Genomic DNA, 19799 nt, shown 5'->3' with positions numbered 1-19799 from the left:
GGCATAAATATATGAGATCCCTTTCTTATATTACAAAAAAATGCAACATTTTTACAGAAAACAGAGAAAGGCTTAGCAAAAAAGGTTTATGTGTTTACATTTTTCTGGGTTAGGAGATGGACTGGGCTCCTGATTAATGCACTTAAACGTCATGATGATAACTGGAAAATTCATCAGTGCATCAGAAAAAATAAATATAAATAGCACACTGCGGAAAAAAAATGCTTGTATTACTTAGATATTTTTCTAATCCAGATATCTCAAAATTTTTAAATCAAGAAGCAATTTCTAGACAAGCAAAACATATTTTTTATATTTCATATATTTCTTTAAAACAAGTTAAATAATTTGCCAATGGGGTCATCAAAATAATCGTATGTCAAAAGGACAAGCAATATAAAACTAACTTCATTTTGGCATATTATTACTTAAAACAAGACAGTGTTTTTTTGCTTGTCTAGAAAATTCTTCTTTATTTAAGAATTTTTAGATATTTGGACTAGAAACAAGACAAAAAAGTGTAAGTTAGAAAAGTACTTTATGAATATAAATGAATAGCAAATAATGGCAGATTTAAATAAGAGCAGTATAAACCCAGAAATTATCAATTGCAAACTTAACCTTCATTGTTCTATATTTCTAGAAAGTAGTTCTTCACAACTCAAAAATAGAACTACACTATAAGCAGTAATTATTTTTTTCTGTCTATTTGTTCTTATTTTGTCATTAACATTTTCCCCAGGCTCTCCGTGGAGGGATTTTGTCATCTTCTGAAGAGCATCGAGCAGCGTCTCGAATCTGAAGACGTGAACCTCTACAGAATCCCAGTCAATGAGCAGAACCTCAGTGATGATATTATCAGGTCAGAAAGGAATATGTTTTGTTCCCTGCTCGAGTTTGCTTGCTCTCACAGTGTTGTAGTGTTCACAGATTCTGTGCAAATTGCATTATCCTGCCTTTAAGGGCTCTCATGATAAATTAAGTGCCATTACTTTCACACCAACAACACTCTAGTAATAAATCTTGGTTTCTAAGGGGGTTGAATCTCAGGCAATGGTTAAACTAGCCATTTTGCAATGGTTACGAGTCAGGTTTCTTTTCTGTGCATTTAGACTGAAAAGTAATTAATATACAAAGTCATTTAAAAGTCTACGTTTAGTAACACTGCTATTGTCCGTGTTGTTTTCAGAGAAAGCTGTGTTTCTCAATGTTTACCTGATGTTTCTTCATCTATTCCCAGGATATGTGGTCAACGTGGGCATTTGGATGACGTGGATCTGCATGCATGCAGTGCTGTGGTTCTGCAGCAGCTTCCCATGCTATCCTGCAGTCTGCCTCATGGATGCCTTTTACCCAGTGATCTCATCAACTCTCACTGGTCAACCATCTCAAAGCCACAACAGATCAGGTAAAGTGCTTTAGTTTGTTTCACTGTTACATATTCAGCAGCAAGAATTATTTTGAAATGTCTTTCTAAGGCTGCCCTGACTAAATAAGTTCCTAGTCGAATAATAGTTGTTTATTTAAAACAATATTTAATTAATCACACATTAAGGATAGAAATGTAATATCATATTAGCATATGCTGGGCAACAGTCACAGTGACTGCGAATTAGTGTTATTTGCAATGTTGTTATTCATTACCAGGAACACAGGCAAAAGTTAATATAGGATGATAGCAAATATGTCATAAAAACAGCTGAACCTTTTAATTATTGTTAAATGTCATGTATAACACCAGTTACAAACAATAAATGAAAACTTATGTTTTGGTACACGTAAAATAAATAAAGGTAAAATAGACTACAAACTTTGCCTACAAAGTCTTTGCTTATTTATTGTACTTTCTATATTTATGTTAATGAATACACCAAACAGGCTTACGTGTGTGTGTGCGTGTGTGCGTGCGTGCGTGCGTGCGTGCGTGTGTTAGTGTCCCAATAGGGTATATGCAGAGCTAGTGTTTCTTCTCACACCGATATACTTGTGTGACTTTTTAAATTGTATTCAGTTCCTTTTACAGCATCGATGTTGTAATGTAATTAAAATATAATCAATTAAATAGACATGTTTAACCCAGGTTACTGACAAATTTAACGTCCTTTTGCATGCTTCTGCATATACCCTATGCTGGGTTGCACCCGGAAGGGCATCCGCTGTGTAAAACATATGCTGGAATAGTTGGCGGTTCAATGCATTGAGGTAACCTCTAAATAAATGAATGAATGAATGAATGAATGAATGAATGACTGAATACACCAAACATAAATATGGATGGTGGTGGTGGGGGCCAAAGATATTGGAACAATGTTGTTTTATATTTATTCATTCATTTTCTTTTCGGCTTAGTCCCTTTATTAATCTGGGGTCGCCACAGCAGAAGGAACCGCCAACTTATCCAGCACATGTTTTACGCAGCGGATGCCCTTTCAGCCGCAACCCATCTCTGGGAAATATCCATACACACTTAATCACACTCGTACACTACGGACAATTTAGCCTTCCCAATTCACCTGTACCACATGTCTTTGGACTGTGGGGGAAACCGGAGCACCCGGAGGAAACCCACGCAAGCTCCACACAGAAACACCAACTGACCCAGCTGAGGCTCGAACCAGCAAACTTCTTGCTGTGAGGCAACAGCACTACCTACTGCGCCACTGCGTCGCCGTTTTATATTTATTTTATATATTTACAGTGAGCAGTTTCAAAACTAAATTAATAATACAAATAAACTGTATTGATGTATTAATATAAAAAAAAAGTTTGATATATAAATATACTAAATATACACTCACTGGCCACTTTATTAAGTACACCTGTCCAACTGCTCGTTATCACAAATTTCTAATCGGCAAATCATATGGCAGCAACTCAATGCATTTAGGCATGTAGACATGGTCAAGACGATCTGTTGCAGTCAAACCGAGCATCAGAATGGTGAGAAAGGTGATTTAAGTGACTTTGAATGTGGCATGGTTGTTGGTGCCAGACGGGCTTGTCTGGGTATTTCAGAAACTACTGATCTACTAGGATTATTTAATGCACAACCATCTCAAAAATTTACAGAGAATGGTCTTAAAAAGAGAAAATATCCAGTGAGCGGCAGTTCTATGGGCGCAAATGCCTTGTTGATGTCAGAGGTCAGAGGAGAATGAACAGACTGGTTTGAGCTGAAAAAAAGGCAACAGTAACTGTAATAACCCCTCGTTACAACCAATTTCTGAAAGCACAACACGTCGAACCTTGAGGCAGATGGGCTTACAGCAGCAGAAGACCACACCGGATGCCTTTCCTGTCAGCTAAGAACAGGAACCTGAGGCTACAATTCACACAGGCTCATTAAAATTAGTCAATAGAAGATTGGAAAAACTTTTGCCTGGTCTGATGAGTCTCGATTTCTGCTGCGACATTCAGATCAACAAAATTGAGTTCATCCAATTTACCTATTCCACCTTATTGGACTGTGAGGGAAACGTCCTGGTTACGTACGTAACCCACGTTCCCCGAATAGGGAACGGAGACGTGTGTCTGTATTAAACAGACTTTGGGAGTGCTTTAGACGACCAATCACTTCTGAAGATAAGAAAATGGGCCAATGAAATGCCAATTGAATTGGCAGAGCTTAGCTCCACAGCTGAAACTGATGAGCCAATTAGGGCTATATCAGTCGGCTGCTGGAGCCAGCTCATCAGAATTTGCCTGCTGAAGAGCCGATCGCTCAGCTCCCAGCTGGAGACTCAGGTGCTGTGGCAGTGGAAACACACGTCTCCGTTCCCTATTCGGGGAACGTGGGTTACGTACGTAACCAGGACGTTCCCCATCATATGGGAACTTCTACGTGTGTCTGTATTAAACAAACTTTGGGAGACTGTATGGAAAGTGCCACAGCAGCTAAGCCTGTCATGTTCCAGATGTGTAGTTTGCCAAGCCAAAGCGTGAGCGCACTAACATCACAGAGAGCGCAACCTTCCAACGTCCCCTAGGCCCAACATATTACCATTACATGGGAATAAAAGTTTTAAATCGGGGGTTGTAGATGTGCTTTTACCTAGCTAATATAGACTAGGGATTTTGGAAATACAACAGTACGTTGGGAAGCGTGCCAGTCCCCGAAGGGGGAGGACGCAGCGGAGACCACCTGCTACCCTAAAAGGGGAGACCTGATGTTAAGGAGACATATGGACTAGCCCTAATGAGGGGGAGTGCTACATATGATAAACTGGTTAGCGGTTTAGGGAAGACACGGGACCGCCTAATAAGGGGGAACACACCGTGGTAATAAGTCATATGACAGCACATAGCTGGCACCGATCCTCACTATGCGTGTAGACCTAATGGGCATACCAACCACACACTGAGCCATGCACTCGACTCCTCCGCTGAGTCGATGCTGGGGGCCTCGGAGGAATTCTCTAGGGTTCGCCTGGGAAGAGGAACTTACTAGTAGAGTAGGAAAAGCGCACGCATCTCCGGGTTAGGGAGCCTGGCGCAGCAAGCGTTTGTGACACCGAGCTTAATTCCCGCCCGATTGATTGGGATTACCCAATAACCGGGAGAAAACTACTCCACTTGGAGGTTATAAAACCTCGCAAATGTGTTAGTTGTCGCCCAACCCGCAGCTCTGCAGATATCTGTGAGAGAGGCGCCGCGTGTTAACGCCCATGAGGAAGCGACACCTCAGAGAGTGCGCTCTCACGTTAAGGGGGCGCGGCTCGCCCTGGCATAGATAAGCGAGGGCAATGGCATCAACTAACCAGTGGGCCAACCTCTGTTTTGATACGGCACTTCCCTTCTGCCGACCACCGTAACAGATAAAGAGCTGTTCACATGATCTTACATTTTGCGTTCGTTCCACGTAAAGGCGCAAAGCGCGAACGGGACAAAGCAGTGAGTGGGCTGAGCCTGCCTCCTCCGCAGGCAGCGCTTGCAGGTTCACCACCTGACCTCTAAAATGGGGTGGCAGGAACCTTGGGCACATAGCCAGGTCGGGGTCTCAGGACAACGTGAGAGTAACCCGGCCCAAATTTAAGGCACGATTCGCTGACCGAAAATGCCTCCAGATCCCCAACTCTTTTAAATGGCGCCAATGCGATCAGCAGAGCTGTCATAATGACAGAGATACCGAATCGAGTGGCTAAAACGGATCTCTCTGCAGACCCACCAGGACTAAAGAGAGATCCAAGAGGGCATGAGAGGGGGGCGGGATGGATTTAATCGCCGCGCGCCTCTGAGGAATCGGATGATTAGATCATGCTTCCCGAGCGTGTTGCCATCCACCGTGTCATGATGAGCGGAGATTGCAGCCACATAAACCTTCAGTGTGGAGGGTGACAGCTACGCTCCAGCTTATCCTAAAGGAAGGATAACACAATGCTAATCCGGCAAGTTCGGGGGTCTTCTCGGGGAGAAGCGCACCACTCAGAGAATAGACTCCACTTCAGGGCGTAGGCATGCCTCGTAGAGGGTGCTCTAGCCTGAGTGATGGTGTTAAGTACCGCGGGTGGTAAGTCACCTAAGTCCTCCGCGCTCCGTCTATGGACCACACGTGGAGGTTCCAGAGATCTGGGCGTGGGTGCCAGATGGTGCCCCGTCCCTGAGAGAGGAGGTCCTCCCTTAGGGGAATGCGCCAAGGAGGGGCCGCCGCGAGGAGTGTGAGCTCCGAAACCCAGGTCCGGTTGGGCCAGAGGGGCGCAACAAACAAGACCTGCTCCTCGTCCTCCCTGACTTAGCACAAAGTTTGTGCGATTAGGCTCACTGGGGGAAACGCATATTTGCGCGTGCCCGATGGCCAGCTGTGAGCCAGTGCATCCGTGCCGAGGAGGGCCTCGGTCAGGGAATAAAACAGCTGGCAATGTGCGTTCTCGGTGGAAGCAACAGATCGATCTGGGCTTCCCCAAAGCGCGCCCATATCAGCTGGACCGAATCGGGGTGGAGTCTCCACTCTCCTCGGGACACTAGCTGCCGTGAGAGCGAATCGGCTGCACGGTTGAGCTCGCCCGGAATGTGAATGGCACGCAGTGATTTCAGCCGCGTGTCTCCAAAGGAGCAGACGGCGAGCGAGCTGAGGCATGCGGCGAGAGCACATACCCTCCGTATGGTTGATATAAGCCACCGCCGCCATGCTGTCCGTCCTGACCAGCATGTGTTTTTGCTCCAGCACCGAAAAAAAAAGGCTAGAATGAGCCAGTCATCGAGATAGTTGAGTGTGCGGATGCCCGCAACCCGCAGTGGCGCAGAGCACCCTCCGCGAGCTTGGTGAAAAGGACTTTGTACTGCCACGCTCGTCCTTCGAACGCAAACCGGAGAAAAAGGCAGTGGCGTGGAAGAATAGAAACATGAAAATACGCGTCCTTCTTGTGGACGGACGCTCTGAAGCAAGCGTTTCTGCGTAAGCATTCTGAAGGCATTTAGTGTAAATGACAGTTCAGTCATTGAGAAATTTGGTTGCCGCCAGCCCAGGGGCCGGCAGCGCGGAGTTTAAAGTCGTTGTGGACTGATGTAATAACCCTCGGCCCCCCACCGAGGACAGAGCAGGTCCCCTCTTCTCCGAATGGCCCATCCCAGGAACGCTTCGCGGTCCGTTTACTGGACTTAGCGGCGCCCTGGGGCGGGGGCGTTGCAGTCCCGCGGGAGGCTCGGCATTGCCGCCTGGCCGGAGCGGGCAGCGAAAGCGGAGCAGATGAAGCCGCGGGTGGACGCCCTCCGCGAGGAGCAGCCGCAGCGGAAGGGGCAGTGGGAGGAGCAGTTTTTCGAGCCCGCTGATAGATGACCTCACCCCTCGCCTTGGACTCCCCGACGGTGTCGCCGAAAAGGCCAGCCTGGGATACGGGAGCGTTAAGAAAGCAAGCTTTGTCAACGTCTCTCATATCGCCAAGCTCAGCCAGGGGTGGCATTCCTGGACCACTAATGTGGCCATCGTCTTCCACAGGGCACGAGCAGCCGATTTAATAGTCATGAGAGCATAATCGGTTGCCGTGCGGAGCTCATGCAGCAAGCCTGGGGGAGAACCGCCCTCCTGCATCTTGGCCAGCTTCTCGGCTTGGTAGCGTTGATAGGTGGCCATAGCGTGCAGAGCGGAGGTGGCCTGGCCGGCAGCAGTGTAGGCTCTGGCCATGAGAGACTCAGATAACCTGCACGCTTTGGAAGGGAGTGAGGGCGAATCTCTCCGAGTGGAGCAGCTCTGCGGACAGAGCACGCTCCACCTGGGGAATCGCCTCATAACCCCTGCCCGCTCCGTCATCAAAGGAGGTGAGAGCGGGAGCGCACGAGGACCGGGCAGAAAAAGGTGCCCTCCATGCCTGCGTGAGCTCTCTGTGTACCTCCGGGAAGAAGGGGATGGGGGGTCTAGAAGGCTTCGCCTTCTTCTTCACCCCCACGTAACACCCATCTAAGCGGTCCGGCCGCGGTTCTGGGGGACAAGCCATCTCCAGTCCCACGGCCGAAGCAGCCCAGAATAACACGGCTAACATGTCCGACTCCAGATCCGAAACCTCACTGACAACCCCGGAGGGTGGCAGGGGGTCCGGATCTTCATCAGAGCATGTCAACCCGCCCTCCGATGCAATGATGGACATCACGTCCCCGGTGTCATCTAATCAGAGCGCGGCCAACCCAGAGGATGGACCAGCGCTAACACTCGAAGCAGAAACAGAGCGCACTGATGAGAAACGAGGGGTCCGCAGGCCCAAAGGCGACGGATTAGCCCCCACTGTAACCCTCAGGCCTGCCCGAGTGCTAACCGCTTGGCGGGGAGCAGCAGGGGTGACTTGCCCTAATAAAAGAGCTCGCCGCAACCTCAGTTGCGCAACAGTCAAGCCATCGCAATGCGGGCAAGAACTGTCCGCGAGCACCGCATCAACATGTTGGACCCCCAAGCATGTGACGCAGTACTCGTGCCTGTCATCCGGGGAGAGGAAACCACCGCATCCAGAAACGCACGGTCGAAACATCTTTAAAAAGACGTGCTGCACGACCGTGTGCTCTCTTAGGGAATTCTGCTCTTTTAAAAAACTGCTCTTTCAGGTCACCAGTGAAACGCCATGGGGACGGGAAACCCAGCTCGACCACCGCTAGAACGTCTTCCCTCGCACTGGTGAGAATAATGCTTTCTTCAACGTTGGAAGTCAGCTCAGCAGAATGGTTCTTCAGTCTCAGATCGGGTCTGAAGCAACAATTCTGATGAGCTGCCTCCAGCAGCCGACTGATATAGCCCTAATTGGCTCATCAGTTTCAGCTGTGGAGCTAAGCTCTGCCAATTCAATTGGCATTTCATTGGCCCGTTTTCTTATCTTCAGAAGTGATTGGTCGTCTAAAGCACTCCCAAAGTCTGTTTAATACAGACACGCGTAGAAGTTCCCATATGAAGGGGAACAAATTTCATGTCTTTTTTTTTTGAAGATCTGTTGGCCAGTGCAACAGTGGATATGTAATGCAAAAAAAAAAAAACATTATATAAATTTGTGTGTCCTAGATTGTGTCTGTCAGCTGAAAGTGCTGTGCTGTGGGACTGCTGTTTTAGACACATGGTTCAGCTTCAGAAACTCCTCAGCACTGACCACATCCTCCAGCTCTTCACTCCGCTCCTGGTGCCAGCCAACGCCACCTACACTGACAAGGTACCACTCTTACTTACCTCGCAACATTCACTGAACCTCTGTATAGATGTTTTGTTTAATACAGAAATTACTGCAGGAAAGACCAAATATTATGTGATTTATTTATTGATTCTGCACAATATGAGTGGATTCCCTACTGATAAAATCAGGTTCTAAACACTAGTAAGTTAGTTATTTGTCTACCTGCATTGAGCACCTTTCATTTTTTAATAAATTAAATTATCATGACGGTGTGTAACCTCAATCTAAAGCCATAAACACACTAGTGTTGTCATACATTTCTCATATGCTGAAATATTTATCTTGCTTTTGTTTATCAGTACTGACTTTGCTAACTTGCAGTCTCTCTTTTCACCAGTGAACACATCGATTCGATTCATTAAATAAGACAGCGGAGTAAATTGTTTTTGATTTGCATGTTACCCCTTTTCCTTTTAATCTCTAAAGTTTATGTAATGTCACTCAAAGTTGTAAAAGTTTTAACTGAAAAAAAATGTCAAAAGTGGTCAAACATATGCATCTGATACTGTTGTACTTAGGCATAGATACTGTTGTACTTAACATTAGTGTAATGCAATATTGAAAATTCAGTATTCAATTCAGTATTCAGTATTGAATATTGAATCAACATTGAGAATTCAATATATTTCGGCAAACAGGTCAGCCCACACACATAAAGCGATATAGTAAATGAAAACACATAGTGCCATACAGTATATGTGCATTGATTAAAACTATGGTTATATGAATAATAAAATGTTAATTATATAACTTTTTATAAATAATAATAAAAATTATCTAACACAAACAATTAGGCTAGAATGCAAGGATCTAAAGTATTTATCACTTTTTATTTATATTAGTTAATGAAAAAATACTAATGTCCATTTTTATATACCTCGATTTTATAGAATTTTTAGAAACATATAAGCAGTGAGAACAAAACAAATAAACAAATAATAATAGTAATAATCTAAAAAAAATATATATATGTATATATATACTCCATTCCACACATGAATACACACTCACCAGCCACCTTATTATGTACATTTTACTAGTACCGGGTTGGACCCGCTTTTGCCTTCAGAACTGCCTTAATACTTCATGGCATAGATTCAACAAGGTACTGGAACTATTCTCTAGAGATTTTGGTCCATATTGACATGATAGAATCATGCAGTTGCTGCAGATTTGTTGGCTGCACATCCATGATGCGAATCTCCTGTTCCACCACATCCCAAAGGTGCTCTATTGGATTGAGATCTGTTGACTGTGGAGGCCATTTGAGTACAGTGAACTCATTGTCATGTTCAAACTGAGATGATTAATGCTCTATGACATGGTGTGTTATTCTGCTGGCACCCGGTGTGGTCTTCTGCTGCTGTAGCCCATCTGCCACAAGGTTCGATGTGTTGTGCTACCAGACGTGATTGGCTGATTAGAAATATGCGTTAACGAGCAATAAAATATTAATCTAACTTTGTCAAGAAAATAAATAAATAAATAGAATATATATATCAAATAAACGTTTGCCAAACATATTGTCTCAATGATGAAAAAAACCTAGATTTATGTAAATGTTAAATTATGGATAATTATATTGTCGTATTTGAGAAAGCGAGCCATTTTCAAAGATCTCTTTTTGTAATCAAAGTGCATGTATCATTTTTTCCTCAATTTTTATTTTGTATCATTTTTTCCTCAATTTTTATTTTGAACCATTCATCATTAGTTGGTGGGTCGTCTTTTTACCATTTCCGGGTTATAGCTTTTTCACTTGTTGCCATCTTACTTGTTTGATCTAGGAATATGTAGATCAAAAATATCATTGACAGTGGAGTGTACAGTTTCCCAAAAACTATTAATTCTTCAGCACTGCCTGAATATATGCGCATGATGTGCCTCCTCTACCCCACAGTTCCTCCAACAAGGATGAGGGGTCCCCAATTTTAATGATTTAATTCTTAGTGTAATATATTAATAAAAAATCTAATCTAATTTTTCCACCAAAACTCACGCCACATTCTTGAGCTTGTTGAGGTAGTTGGGACAGCACATATGTTAACCCATTAGTCTTGATTCAAAATAATGCCTACTTTTCCCGTTTTAATCTTATATAGATGAGAATCCTCTAGAATTATTTATTGTTCTATATAATTCAGACATTTTTGTACATTATACTTCTTTTGTTTGTCTGAATAAATATCTGAACAAGCTGATTGTTCCAATACTCATCCTGTATTTTTTTAAATAATAATCCTGCATCTAATTTACATTTTAGCTCTGATCCATTAAATAATGGAAAGAAAATAAAGAATATTGTATCGAATATCAGAAAATATAAAATAGTGATGTTATTCAAGGTATTGTATCAAAGTTAGAAATTCCAGTATTGTGACTGTTTCACTATTTCACACTTAACAAAAATCTTTTTTTAATGAGTTTTATATCTATAACAGGATGCGATTCTTCTAGAAAAAAATATATTATCTTTAGTGAATTGAAAATCATACTGGAAATGCTGAAACTGCCATTTAGGTGACTTATTATGCAAAAATCACTATTATAAAGGGTTTAAGTTGTGTGGCAAAATGTCTGAAAAAAAAGTCAACCTATAGTGGTAAAAATGTATTAATTATATTTTTTATAATCACTCTGGATTAAAACAGTCTGCAGAGACACTTTGATTGATTGACATTCTCTTTTTGTACATGTCATCAGATGATGACATCGGACCTGCTGAAGATAACAGCCCCTTTCACACAGTGATACCGGTAAATAGCCGGAAAATTACTGGAATGACTTTACCGGTAAATTCAAAGATGTGCTGTTCAAACAGGCAAGGACGTTCCAGAATTTTTCCGGAAAGGACCATTCATGCATTCATTCCAAAATACTGGGAAATTCTGACTTCATTAACCAAAGTGAGCTCTAAACAGCCATGCTTGTATTAAACATGAAGGGGGTCAGTCGTTTTCTTGATGGTTTCACTTTTATTTAAAACTTCAGCATTCATTGTAGCTGCTTTTGTCCCAGAGACAGACCAAATAACTAGGAATCAATCTGCTAACGTTACTATCTGAAGGCAGAGGCGATATCTGCAGCTAAAAACAGCTTTGTTTACACATTTGATGATAATATTACACATTATGATGGATTTTTGTGAACAACAGAGAAAAGGTATGGAGGAACACTTTCATATGTTGAGATGTAGATTTTAGTTTGTGCTGCAGATTGTGAGATACTTTTTAAAATAAAAGACTACCTGTGTTGTAGGCTAACGTTACCCAAATCTGACTCACAGGAGCGTTCCTTCAAGCGCACGTGCCTTACATAGTGCTGGCAGTTAAACTCACAGAGGTTTATCATAATCATTTTATCAATCATTTTTTCCACAGTTGGCACTACGAAGGAACATAAAAAATCTGACTAACAAACAGCAGCTAAATTTCTCTGGAGAAGGATTTAAGGCTGTTTATTTTAATAAACAGTGTGGATGTGAATTCGTCTGATTGGCTGGAGTAGAGCTGTTCTAAACATGAACACGATCTTTCCAGCAATTTTCCTTCTGCGTTCACACAGAGCAGCATTCCAACAAATTACTGTTAATGTCTTTTTCTGGAAAATTTCCAGAACGAATTTACTGGTATTTTTGTTCACACATGATCCTTTTGTGTCTGTACGTGAGATAGAGGCTAATGTCAATGACTAAAATTGTAGTCTCCATAGACCGCCTTGTTCTGAGCCACTTTTTTTGACATTTTCAGTTTTTCACAGAGATAACGTTAGTCCTGTTTTGAATCTGCAACTATGATGACACATGGACCTTTGTAGCTCCACTATCTTGAAAAGCACAATCTAATTTGAATTTAAAGCAACAGTCACCAAAATGGCACAATTTGAACTAAAGCCTAATAGGGGCAGTTTCAAAGAGTTTTTAAAATATTATTGATGTGGTATTTTGGTCTGAGCATACACACTCTAGGGACCTCACGGAGGCTATGTTCACACTTTAAGTCTTAATGCTCAATCAGAATTTTTTCTCAGATCTGATTTTTTTGCATAGCTGTTCACTTTTCAGGCCAATATCAGATTTCCAGTCTGAAGAGTTCATGGTCCTTAACTGACCCGCATGCGCAAAAGTACAACTACGCACAGCTCAAAATGTCTAATTATGTAAACAATGTGTGTACTGTATGAAGTGAATAAAGCACCTTGTCAGATCATGTTTAAAATGATTATTTCACAGACAACCATTGCATTTTCTATGCATTTTCTATGCTATTTAACTGGTTTTGCTTGTACTAATGTGCATTTCAGTGTTTAAAACTTAAAATACGTGGTTTGTGATTGAAAACACTAATGATTTGCCCTTTATGACAACCTCAGTGGGCGTCTCTCTGACCACTGATGAAGTAAACTCTTCAAGGGTTAATGAGCAGCCGCAAACTGAACTGTGAAGGCAGGAATCACACCTGGTTGAAAATTGTATTGTTTGCAGAGTATGATAACCTAGCCTATTGTTAATCCATTTTAATTTGTTATAAACAACATAGGCTGTGTCTAGTCAAAACTCAAATTGAAACTGAAATGTTGCCTACTGGAAGGATTTTGTCCTTCACAAAAAAGTTTAAAAGGGTGGTCCACTATGGGTATCATATTTTAAACTTTAGTTAATGTGTAATGTAGCTGTGTGAACATAAACAACATCTCTGAATGTAATACGCTCAAAGATCAATGTAAAGAGAGACATTGGCTTTTACAGAGTTTGCTTAGCAAAGCCTACATCAAACAAATATGGGTACTACAAAAAAAAACATCTGGGCTAGTGAGATCACAAGGGCCTCCAGTTACGTGCATTCACCTCGTGCACACACCTTGCGCAGCAATGGGGCGTGGCCAGAGGCACTGTAATGTTAAAGCAGTGAAAGCTAAAATGCCATCCAAACGCCATTTCCACAGAGCTTGTTCTTTTTTTGTATTTGGGTTTCCAAAAGACATGACACAAAGAGAGAAGTGCTTGCAGTTTAATTTCAGTTATGTTCCAGAGAATTATATAAAAAAAGATATAACGCTAGCATTTGACAAAGGAGAACTCCCAGTTCAATGCTGGATTCGGTTAAAGTTCTCCAATAGACGAAGCTGTGGACTGTGAGCCACAACTTGTAAGTATTTTTATTTGTTAAAATTGATAAACTAAACACAGTTTTTAGCACTAAAGGTATGTTGTAGCGAGGACGTAAACAAAGATGAAAACAACAAGAAATGCTGTTTCTCACCGCTAACAATTTAACTACAAATTCATATTTATCAGTCAGACCGCTGTAAACAGCCACAATCTTCAGCTGCACGTGCAGTGTCTCTCTATGTGGCTGCTTTCCATGAGTTCTACATCTCAAATAACAAATTTGCAAAAGATATGAGAACGTTTTATATTACTTACACGTGCTTCCGAATATATGTGAAAGACACTTGTCAGATTTTATTTTAGAGAGCAGGCGTGAGCTGTGTGCTCTTCATTTTTGTCTGATTCAGGCAGCTAATGCTGCTAAAAGCTGCTCTGAGCCTCAGACTGGACTGTTTACACAGCGCAAAAGTGCGCGCTTATAGGGGGGTGACGTGGAGCCGATCCACAAATCACAGCACATTATGTTAGGACCAATCAGAGCCTTTTAAGGACGAGCCTTTCAGAGGAACCAGGAAATATGACCGTCGTTTTCATGTTAGCTGAGTTGCTGTATATAATCAAAGTAAGATATTTGAAAAAAATTGCGTGATTTTCGACAAGTGAAGCTTGAGCACACATTGCTTTGCATCTTATAAACAAAGCCAAGCCTTAAAAATACACTGTGGACCACCTTTTTAAAAAGAGCATTAACCTGTTACATTTGGTTTTGTTCATGTATTACTTATGTAAGTGAAATATATCTATTTCATGTAGGCCTATTTTACAGTACAGAATATTGACATGTGTCGATCAAAAATGATGTAAACGTCACATGAATTCCTATAAAACCGTTCACACTGTGGTCAGATTTCAAAACATCAAATCTGTATCTGATTTAATACCACGTATGAAAGTGGTACAGATCAGAATAGAAAAGATCAGATTCCATGCAGTTTGGGCTGTTCACACTGTCAAGGCAAAAAACAGATCTGAGTCACATGTGGGCAAAAAAAAAATCAGATTTGAGCCACATTTGCCTGCAGTGTAAAGGTAGCACATTTTGTTAAAAGGGGCATAATAGGTCCCCTTTAAAGCTTCAGTTATTTATTTTAGTGTCCATAAAACCTTTTTTTTATGTTTGCGGTGATCTATATAGAGGTGTTATTATCCTCAACAATGGAGTACTTATGAGAATGGAATATTTGTTAAATAGTATGCACCTGGCCTAGTAAAATGACCTCATCTTGTAAATGTATATGGGCTTTTATAAAAGGTCTTTCCTAGTGCCAGTTCCATAAATTCCAGCTTTTTAAATTTCTCTACTTTTTTTAATGAGGTCATGGGGGTGATGATGCTCTCCTGTTGCTATGAGTCTGTCACGTGGCATTTGACTTGTAATGTTAATCTATTGCTAGGATATATATTTGACATATGACCTTCGTTCCTTGTCATTATTTTTGAGGGTTTTTTTGGTATCCGGGAGAAAAGATCTGCTTTAGTACCTATTTACTGATGATATGGCTTGTTTTGGTATTTGTGGTTTAAATGTGGTTTTCATGCATGCTGTATATCTGTTATCTTTTAGCTTGATACAGAGAAAACGAACCTCAGGATCTGACCTGAAGATGAGCACTCATAATCGAATTGTGTCTGAGGTTTAATTGATCTACCATAGTCAGTTCTTTGTGATATTGCAGCATTTTTTGTGCTGAGAGCTTTATAAAATATATTTAGTTTTTAAGTCACTTTTAAGTCTCTCAGCAGCTCCTATTGTAGTTTATTGTTTGTGGTTTTATGCCTCTGATTTGATATAACTTTTGTGTGAAAAGGTTGGTCATTATAATTGTGATTTGATAGTAGTCTGTATTATGTAATAGATTTGTAAAATGTAAATACATAGTAAAATGTATTAACTGAAAGAATTATAAAAAAATAAAATAAAAATAATAATAAAAATACATATATATATATATATATATATATATATATATATATATATATATATATATATATATATATATATATATATACAATTGAAGTCAGAAATATTAGCCCCCTGAATTATTAGCCCCCATTTATTTTTTTCAACACATTTCTAAACATAATAGTTTTAATAACTCATTTCTCATAACTGATTTATTTTATCTTTGTCATGATGACAGTAAATAATATTTTACTAGATATTTTTCAAGATACTTCTATACAGCTTAAAGTGACATTTTTTAAAGGCTTAACTGGGTTAATTAGGTTAACTAGGCAGGTTAGGCTATTATTGTATAACAATGGTTTGTTCTGTAGACTATCGAAAAAGAATATAGCTCAAAGGGGCTTATAATTCTGTCCTTTAAAATTATTTTTCAAAATTAAAAACTGCTTTTATCCTAACCGAAATAATACAAATAAGACTTTCTCCAGAAGAAAAAAATATTATCAGACTGCTAAACATAATTGATGCAATAAACAGCAAGAACAAACATAGAAGCCTTGTCTGATTTGACATTTGAAATGTTTTTTTTTAAAAGAATGAAAAAGATTTTGAGAAAATGTGGCATCTGAAATGAGGGCATGTTGTCTCTCTTATCCAGGCAGGAAAGCTGTTGAAGAGACTTCTGACCTACAAATCTGAGACTCATCATCTATCAGAAAGTGAATCGTCATCTTCTTGCAGCTTGCCTTCTCTTCTGGACGACAGTGTGGAGATCAAGCCCACCATACCTTCTGGAACAAATGCTCTAACTAGCGAAAAACAAGGTAAAATGGCTATTTGACTTTTCAGATTAAGCTGGCATCCCCAAATTTGACTTGTCACATATTTCTGTTTTTTGTAATCCACATATCGTCAAGCAGTTTAAATATACACAAGCGCTGAGAGCTGTGCTCAGTCAGACAGAACAGATCAATGAGAAAAAGTGAGAGGGACGCACCAAAACCAGGCAAAGCGCATTAATGGCTGGTTTTCAGAGCTAAAGCAGGGACACATCAGCTCGGTGGCTCTGTTCTGATGAAGGAAGAGGGGACCTCGAGTACTCGCAGGATGCCAGAGCTCTGACCCTCATGAGAATACACTTTTGCTCAAATCTCATTTCTGACAAAGCCAGCCAGCCTTCATTCTCCCTTTAAACCTTTCTCAATCAGTCCTGCTGTTCAGATTCAAAAAGTCCCCCCCCCCCCCCCCCTTTTCCCCAGATCTCTCTCTTTTTTCTTTTCTCCTCCGTCTCACTCTTCCAGCATCTCTCTGAGCTGCGCTTTCCTTCTCTTTTCTTTGTTTCAGAAATTCAAAGTGCTGAAGAGGACAGTGCCGACCAAAGCCCAGTGGAAAGTATTCCTATTAGAGGTAAAAAGGCAGATCGAAGAAGCGCCCGTTCGGGAGTTCTTCTGTGCCTGTTTTGTCTTTCTCCTCACGCAGTAGATAATGGGGCTCCCCTTTTTTTCCCAACTGGGGAGCTGTGAAAAGATGATCAAGGTGAATCAGAGGTCAAAGTCCCACCTGAAGAGTGGAACAGTTCGTCTAATTATCGGCAGCCAAAACAAACCCGTCTCTTTTCTTCTGCCCTAGGTACGGCTGAAACTGAGAATCTCAGAGCGCATAATGTGGAGGTTTAATTGTCCGCCGGCCGGGTTGGGGGTGCCGCACAAGATCTGTCATTGGTTCTCATTATCTGCTAAACAATGCCAGCCAGAGGCGGACTTAAAAAGACTGGATGTCAAGGCATCCTTTGAAAAGCCTTGGGTAGCAAGTCCCAGCGCCAGCTCAGAAATGTAAAACTATCCATTATTCCACTTGGCTATTTGATTTCAAACTGTGCCTTTCATGCGCAGGGCTAGCCCAAGAGCGCCACGGAGAGAGAAGTCCAGCTTCTCACTGCAACTAATCAAAGGCATTATGGTAGTGGAAAACCGCCTCTGCTGTCCCTGGCTGCTTATGAGCTGTTTACAGGCAGCTAATGAAGACTGCGTCGAGTTCTGTTGCCTTTCGTATTACATCACTTCGCTATCATCAGCGGTGGCCACGTCTGAACCGCTGGCCTTGCACATCTAAATCCGCATTGCGTTGCGTTGGTAAAGCAGAGCGCCGTGCACAATGCTGTTTTATGTATATAGCAAACAAAAAAGGGATTCTTTAGATGCATGCCTATATTTTGCAGTCATTACGCCGGGAGAAACAAACTAAAAATAAGGTGTTTGTTGCAGCCGTATGACAAATATCAGGATAACGAGATGCTGGAATGCATTTTGTCTTTGGGGGCATAACCACTTTGCAGTTAGTTTTTCTGTTCACTTTCGTCATTTAATACAGACATGCTTTTTTTTCTCTCACAAGCCATGCCTTTTTATTTTTATCTATGCTCATTTTCAAAAAGTATTTTAAGCTTGAATGCTTGGTAGTTAAATATCTCAATTTCCAGAGCATATAGAACATGAAAGACTGTGTTTTAAATGGAATCTTATAAGACGGCGCGGCAACACAAAAGCTTTTTTTCTTTTACGGCAGGCTGTATGTGTGTGTCTGGATTAGATTAATAGTTTAGTGCAGGCTCGCTCTGTTTTTCACCTCTTTGCTCATCAGAGGCCTTAAAGAGCTGATGTTGGTTCATCAAATATTAGGGATCTGGAAAGTTGGAAGTCGGGTTCTTTAGCAAATATTTGACTAGCTGCTTATTTTTTACTCTCTCTTTATTTTCTATAGAGACCAAAGCATATCAGCTGCTTAAACAATCTGTGGCACAAGAGAGGCACTGGAGTGACTCGGAGGAGGAGGTTTCGGAGCCACCAGGTAACGAGGCGTTATGCAAAGTGTGGCAAAATGCATTCAAAATGTTGAAATCAGAATTATTAAACCCCCTTTGAATTTTTTTTCTTTTTAAAATATTTCCCAAATGATGTTTAACAGAGCAAGGAAATTTTCACAGTATATCTGATAGTATTTTTTCTTCTGGAGAAAGTCTTATCTGTTTTATTTTGGCTAGAATAAAAGCAGTTTTAAAATAAAAAAAATTAAAAAACATTTTAAGGTCAAAATTATTAGCCCCTTTAAACTATATATTTTTTCTACTGTCTACAGAACAAACCATCATTATACAATAACTTGCCTAATTACCCTAACTTGCCTAGTTAACTTAATTAACCCAGTTAAGCCTTTAAATGTCACTTTAAGCTGTATAGAAGTGTCTTGAAAAATATCTAGTAAAATATTATTTACTGTCATCATAGCAAAGACAAAATAAATCAGTTATTAGAAATGAGTTATTAAAACTATTATGTTTAAACAGAAATTGGGGGAAAAAATAAACAAAACAATGAAATATTTCTCACTTCAACCGTATTATAATTATTAAATTAGAATATAATAAATATAAATTTGTTCTTCTTAATATCTATCACCATACTATAATTATTATATAATTTTAAATGATATACACTACCGGTCAAAAGTTTGGGGTCAATAGGATTTTTAAATGTTTTGAAATAAGCTTATCCTGCTTAGTCCTGTCACAATAATCAATATATCGACTGATCGCACAACACATGAACATGACCTCAAATCATTATTGAGGTAATATATATATTGCCCATAAATGAAAACCAATTCTAGCAATATTTTAGCTGATCGTGCAATATTTCTATCTTTATTAGAGGCATCAGTGTCAGTATGGTTAAAAAAAACTATAGTGTTTACTATAAATTACTATAGTATATTTTCACGTGGGTGCCTGACAACTGAAATTAGATCTGGTAGCACATATCGCAGCCTCTGTTACTTTTTACCTTTCACTTTTTTGTTAATATTTATGATTATTTATTTAGGATAAGAGTTTTCACATTCTGATTCCAGCGCTTAATTATTATATTGTTAAAAGGACTATAATTAAATGAAATATTCTTAAGAATAAAATATTATGTGTTCTTTGGTAGAGTGCACTTTGCATTGTGATGATATTGTATTGTCTTTCTGGCATTAATGAGTGGCATAAAATGGCCTTAAAATGACGAGTTTATCGCGATATATTTTG

The 19799-nt window shown here is 40.6% G+C and overlaps 1 protein-coding gene across 4 annotated transcripts in view; it reads left to right on the top strand.

Moving 5' to 3' along the window:
- kiz (kizuna centrosomal protein) overlaps positions 1-19799 on the top strand; it is a 65587-nt gene that overhangs the window by 25254 nt on the left and 20534 nt on the right. For 3 of the 4 annotated variants that reach the window (XM_056476946.1, XM_056476949.1, XM_056476948.1), the window contains 6 exons: positions 743-862; positions 1241-1408; positions 8474-8618; positions 16374-16539; positions 17060-17122; positions 18476-18562. In XM_056476946.1, the coding sequence (XP_056332921.1) occupies positions 743-862; positions 1241-1408; positions 8474-8618; positions 16374-16539; positions 17060-17122; positions 18476-18562 (749 nt within the window). Of the gene's footprint in view, positions 1-742; positions 863-1240; positions 1409-8473; positions 8619-16373; positions 16540-17059; positions 17252-17344; positions 18563-19799 lie in introns of those variants that run through there. The other variant, XM_056476947.1, reaches the window with a different exon arrangement.

The sequence above is a fragment of the Danio aesculapii genome, chromosome 17 (genome assembly GCF_903798145.1).
Source record: "Danio aesculapii chromosome 17, fDanAes4.1, whole genome shotgun sequence".
Lineage (NCBI taxonomy): Eukaryota > Metazoa > Chordata > Actinopteri > Cypriniformes > Danionidae > Danio > Danio aesculapii.
Note: the sequence above shows the minus strand (reverse complement) of the source record. Positions and strands in the feature narration are given on the sequence as shown.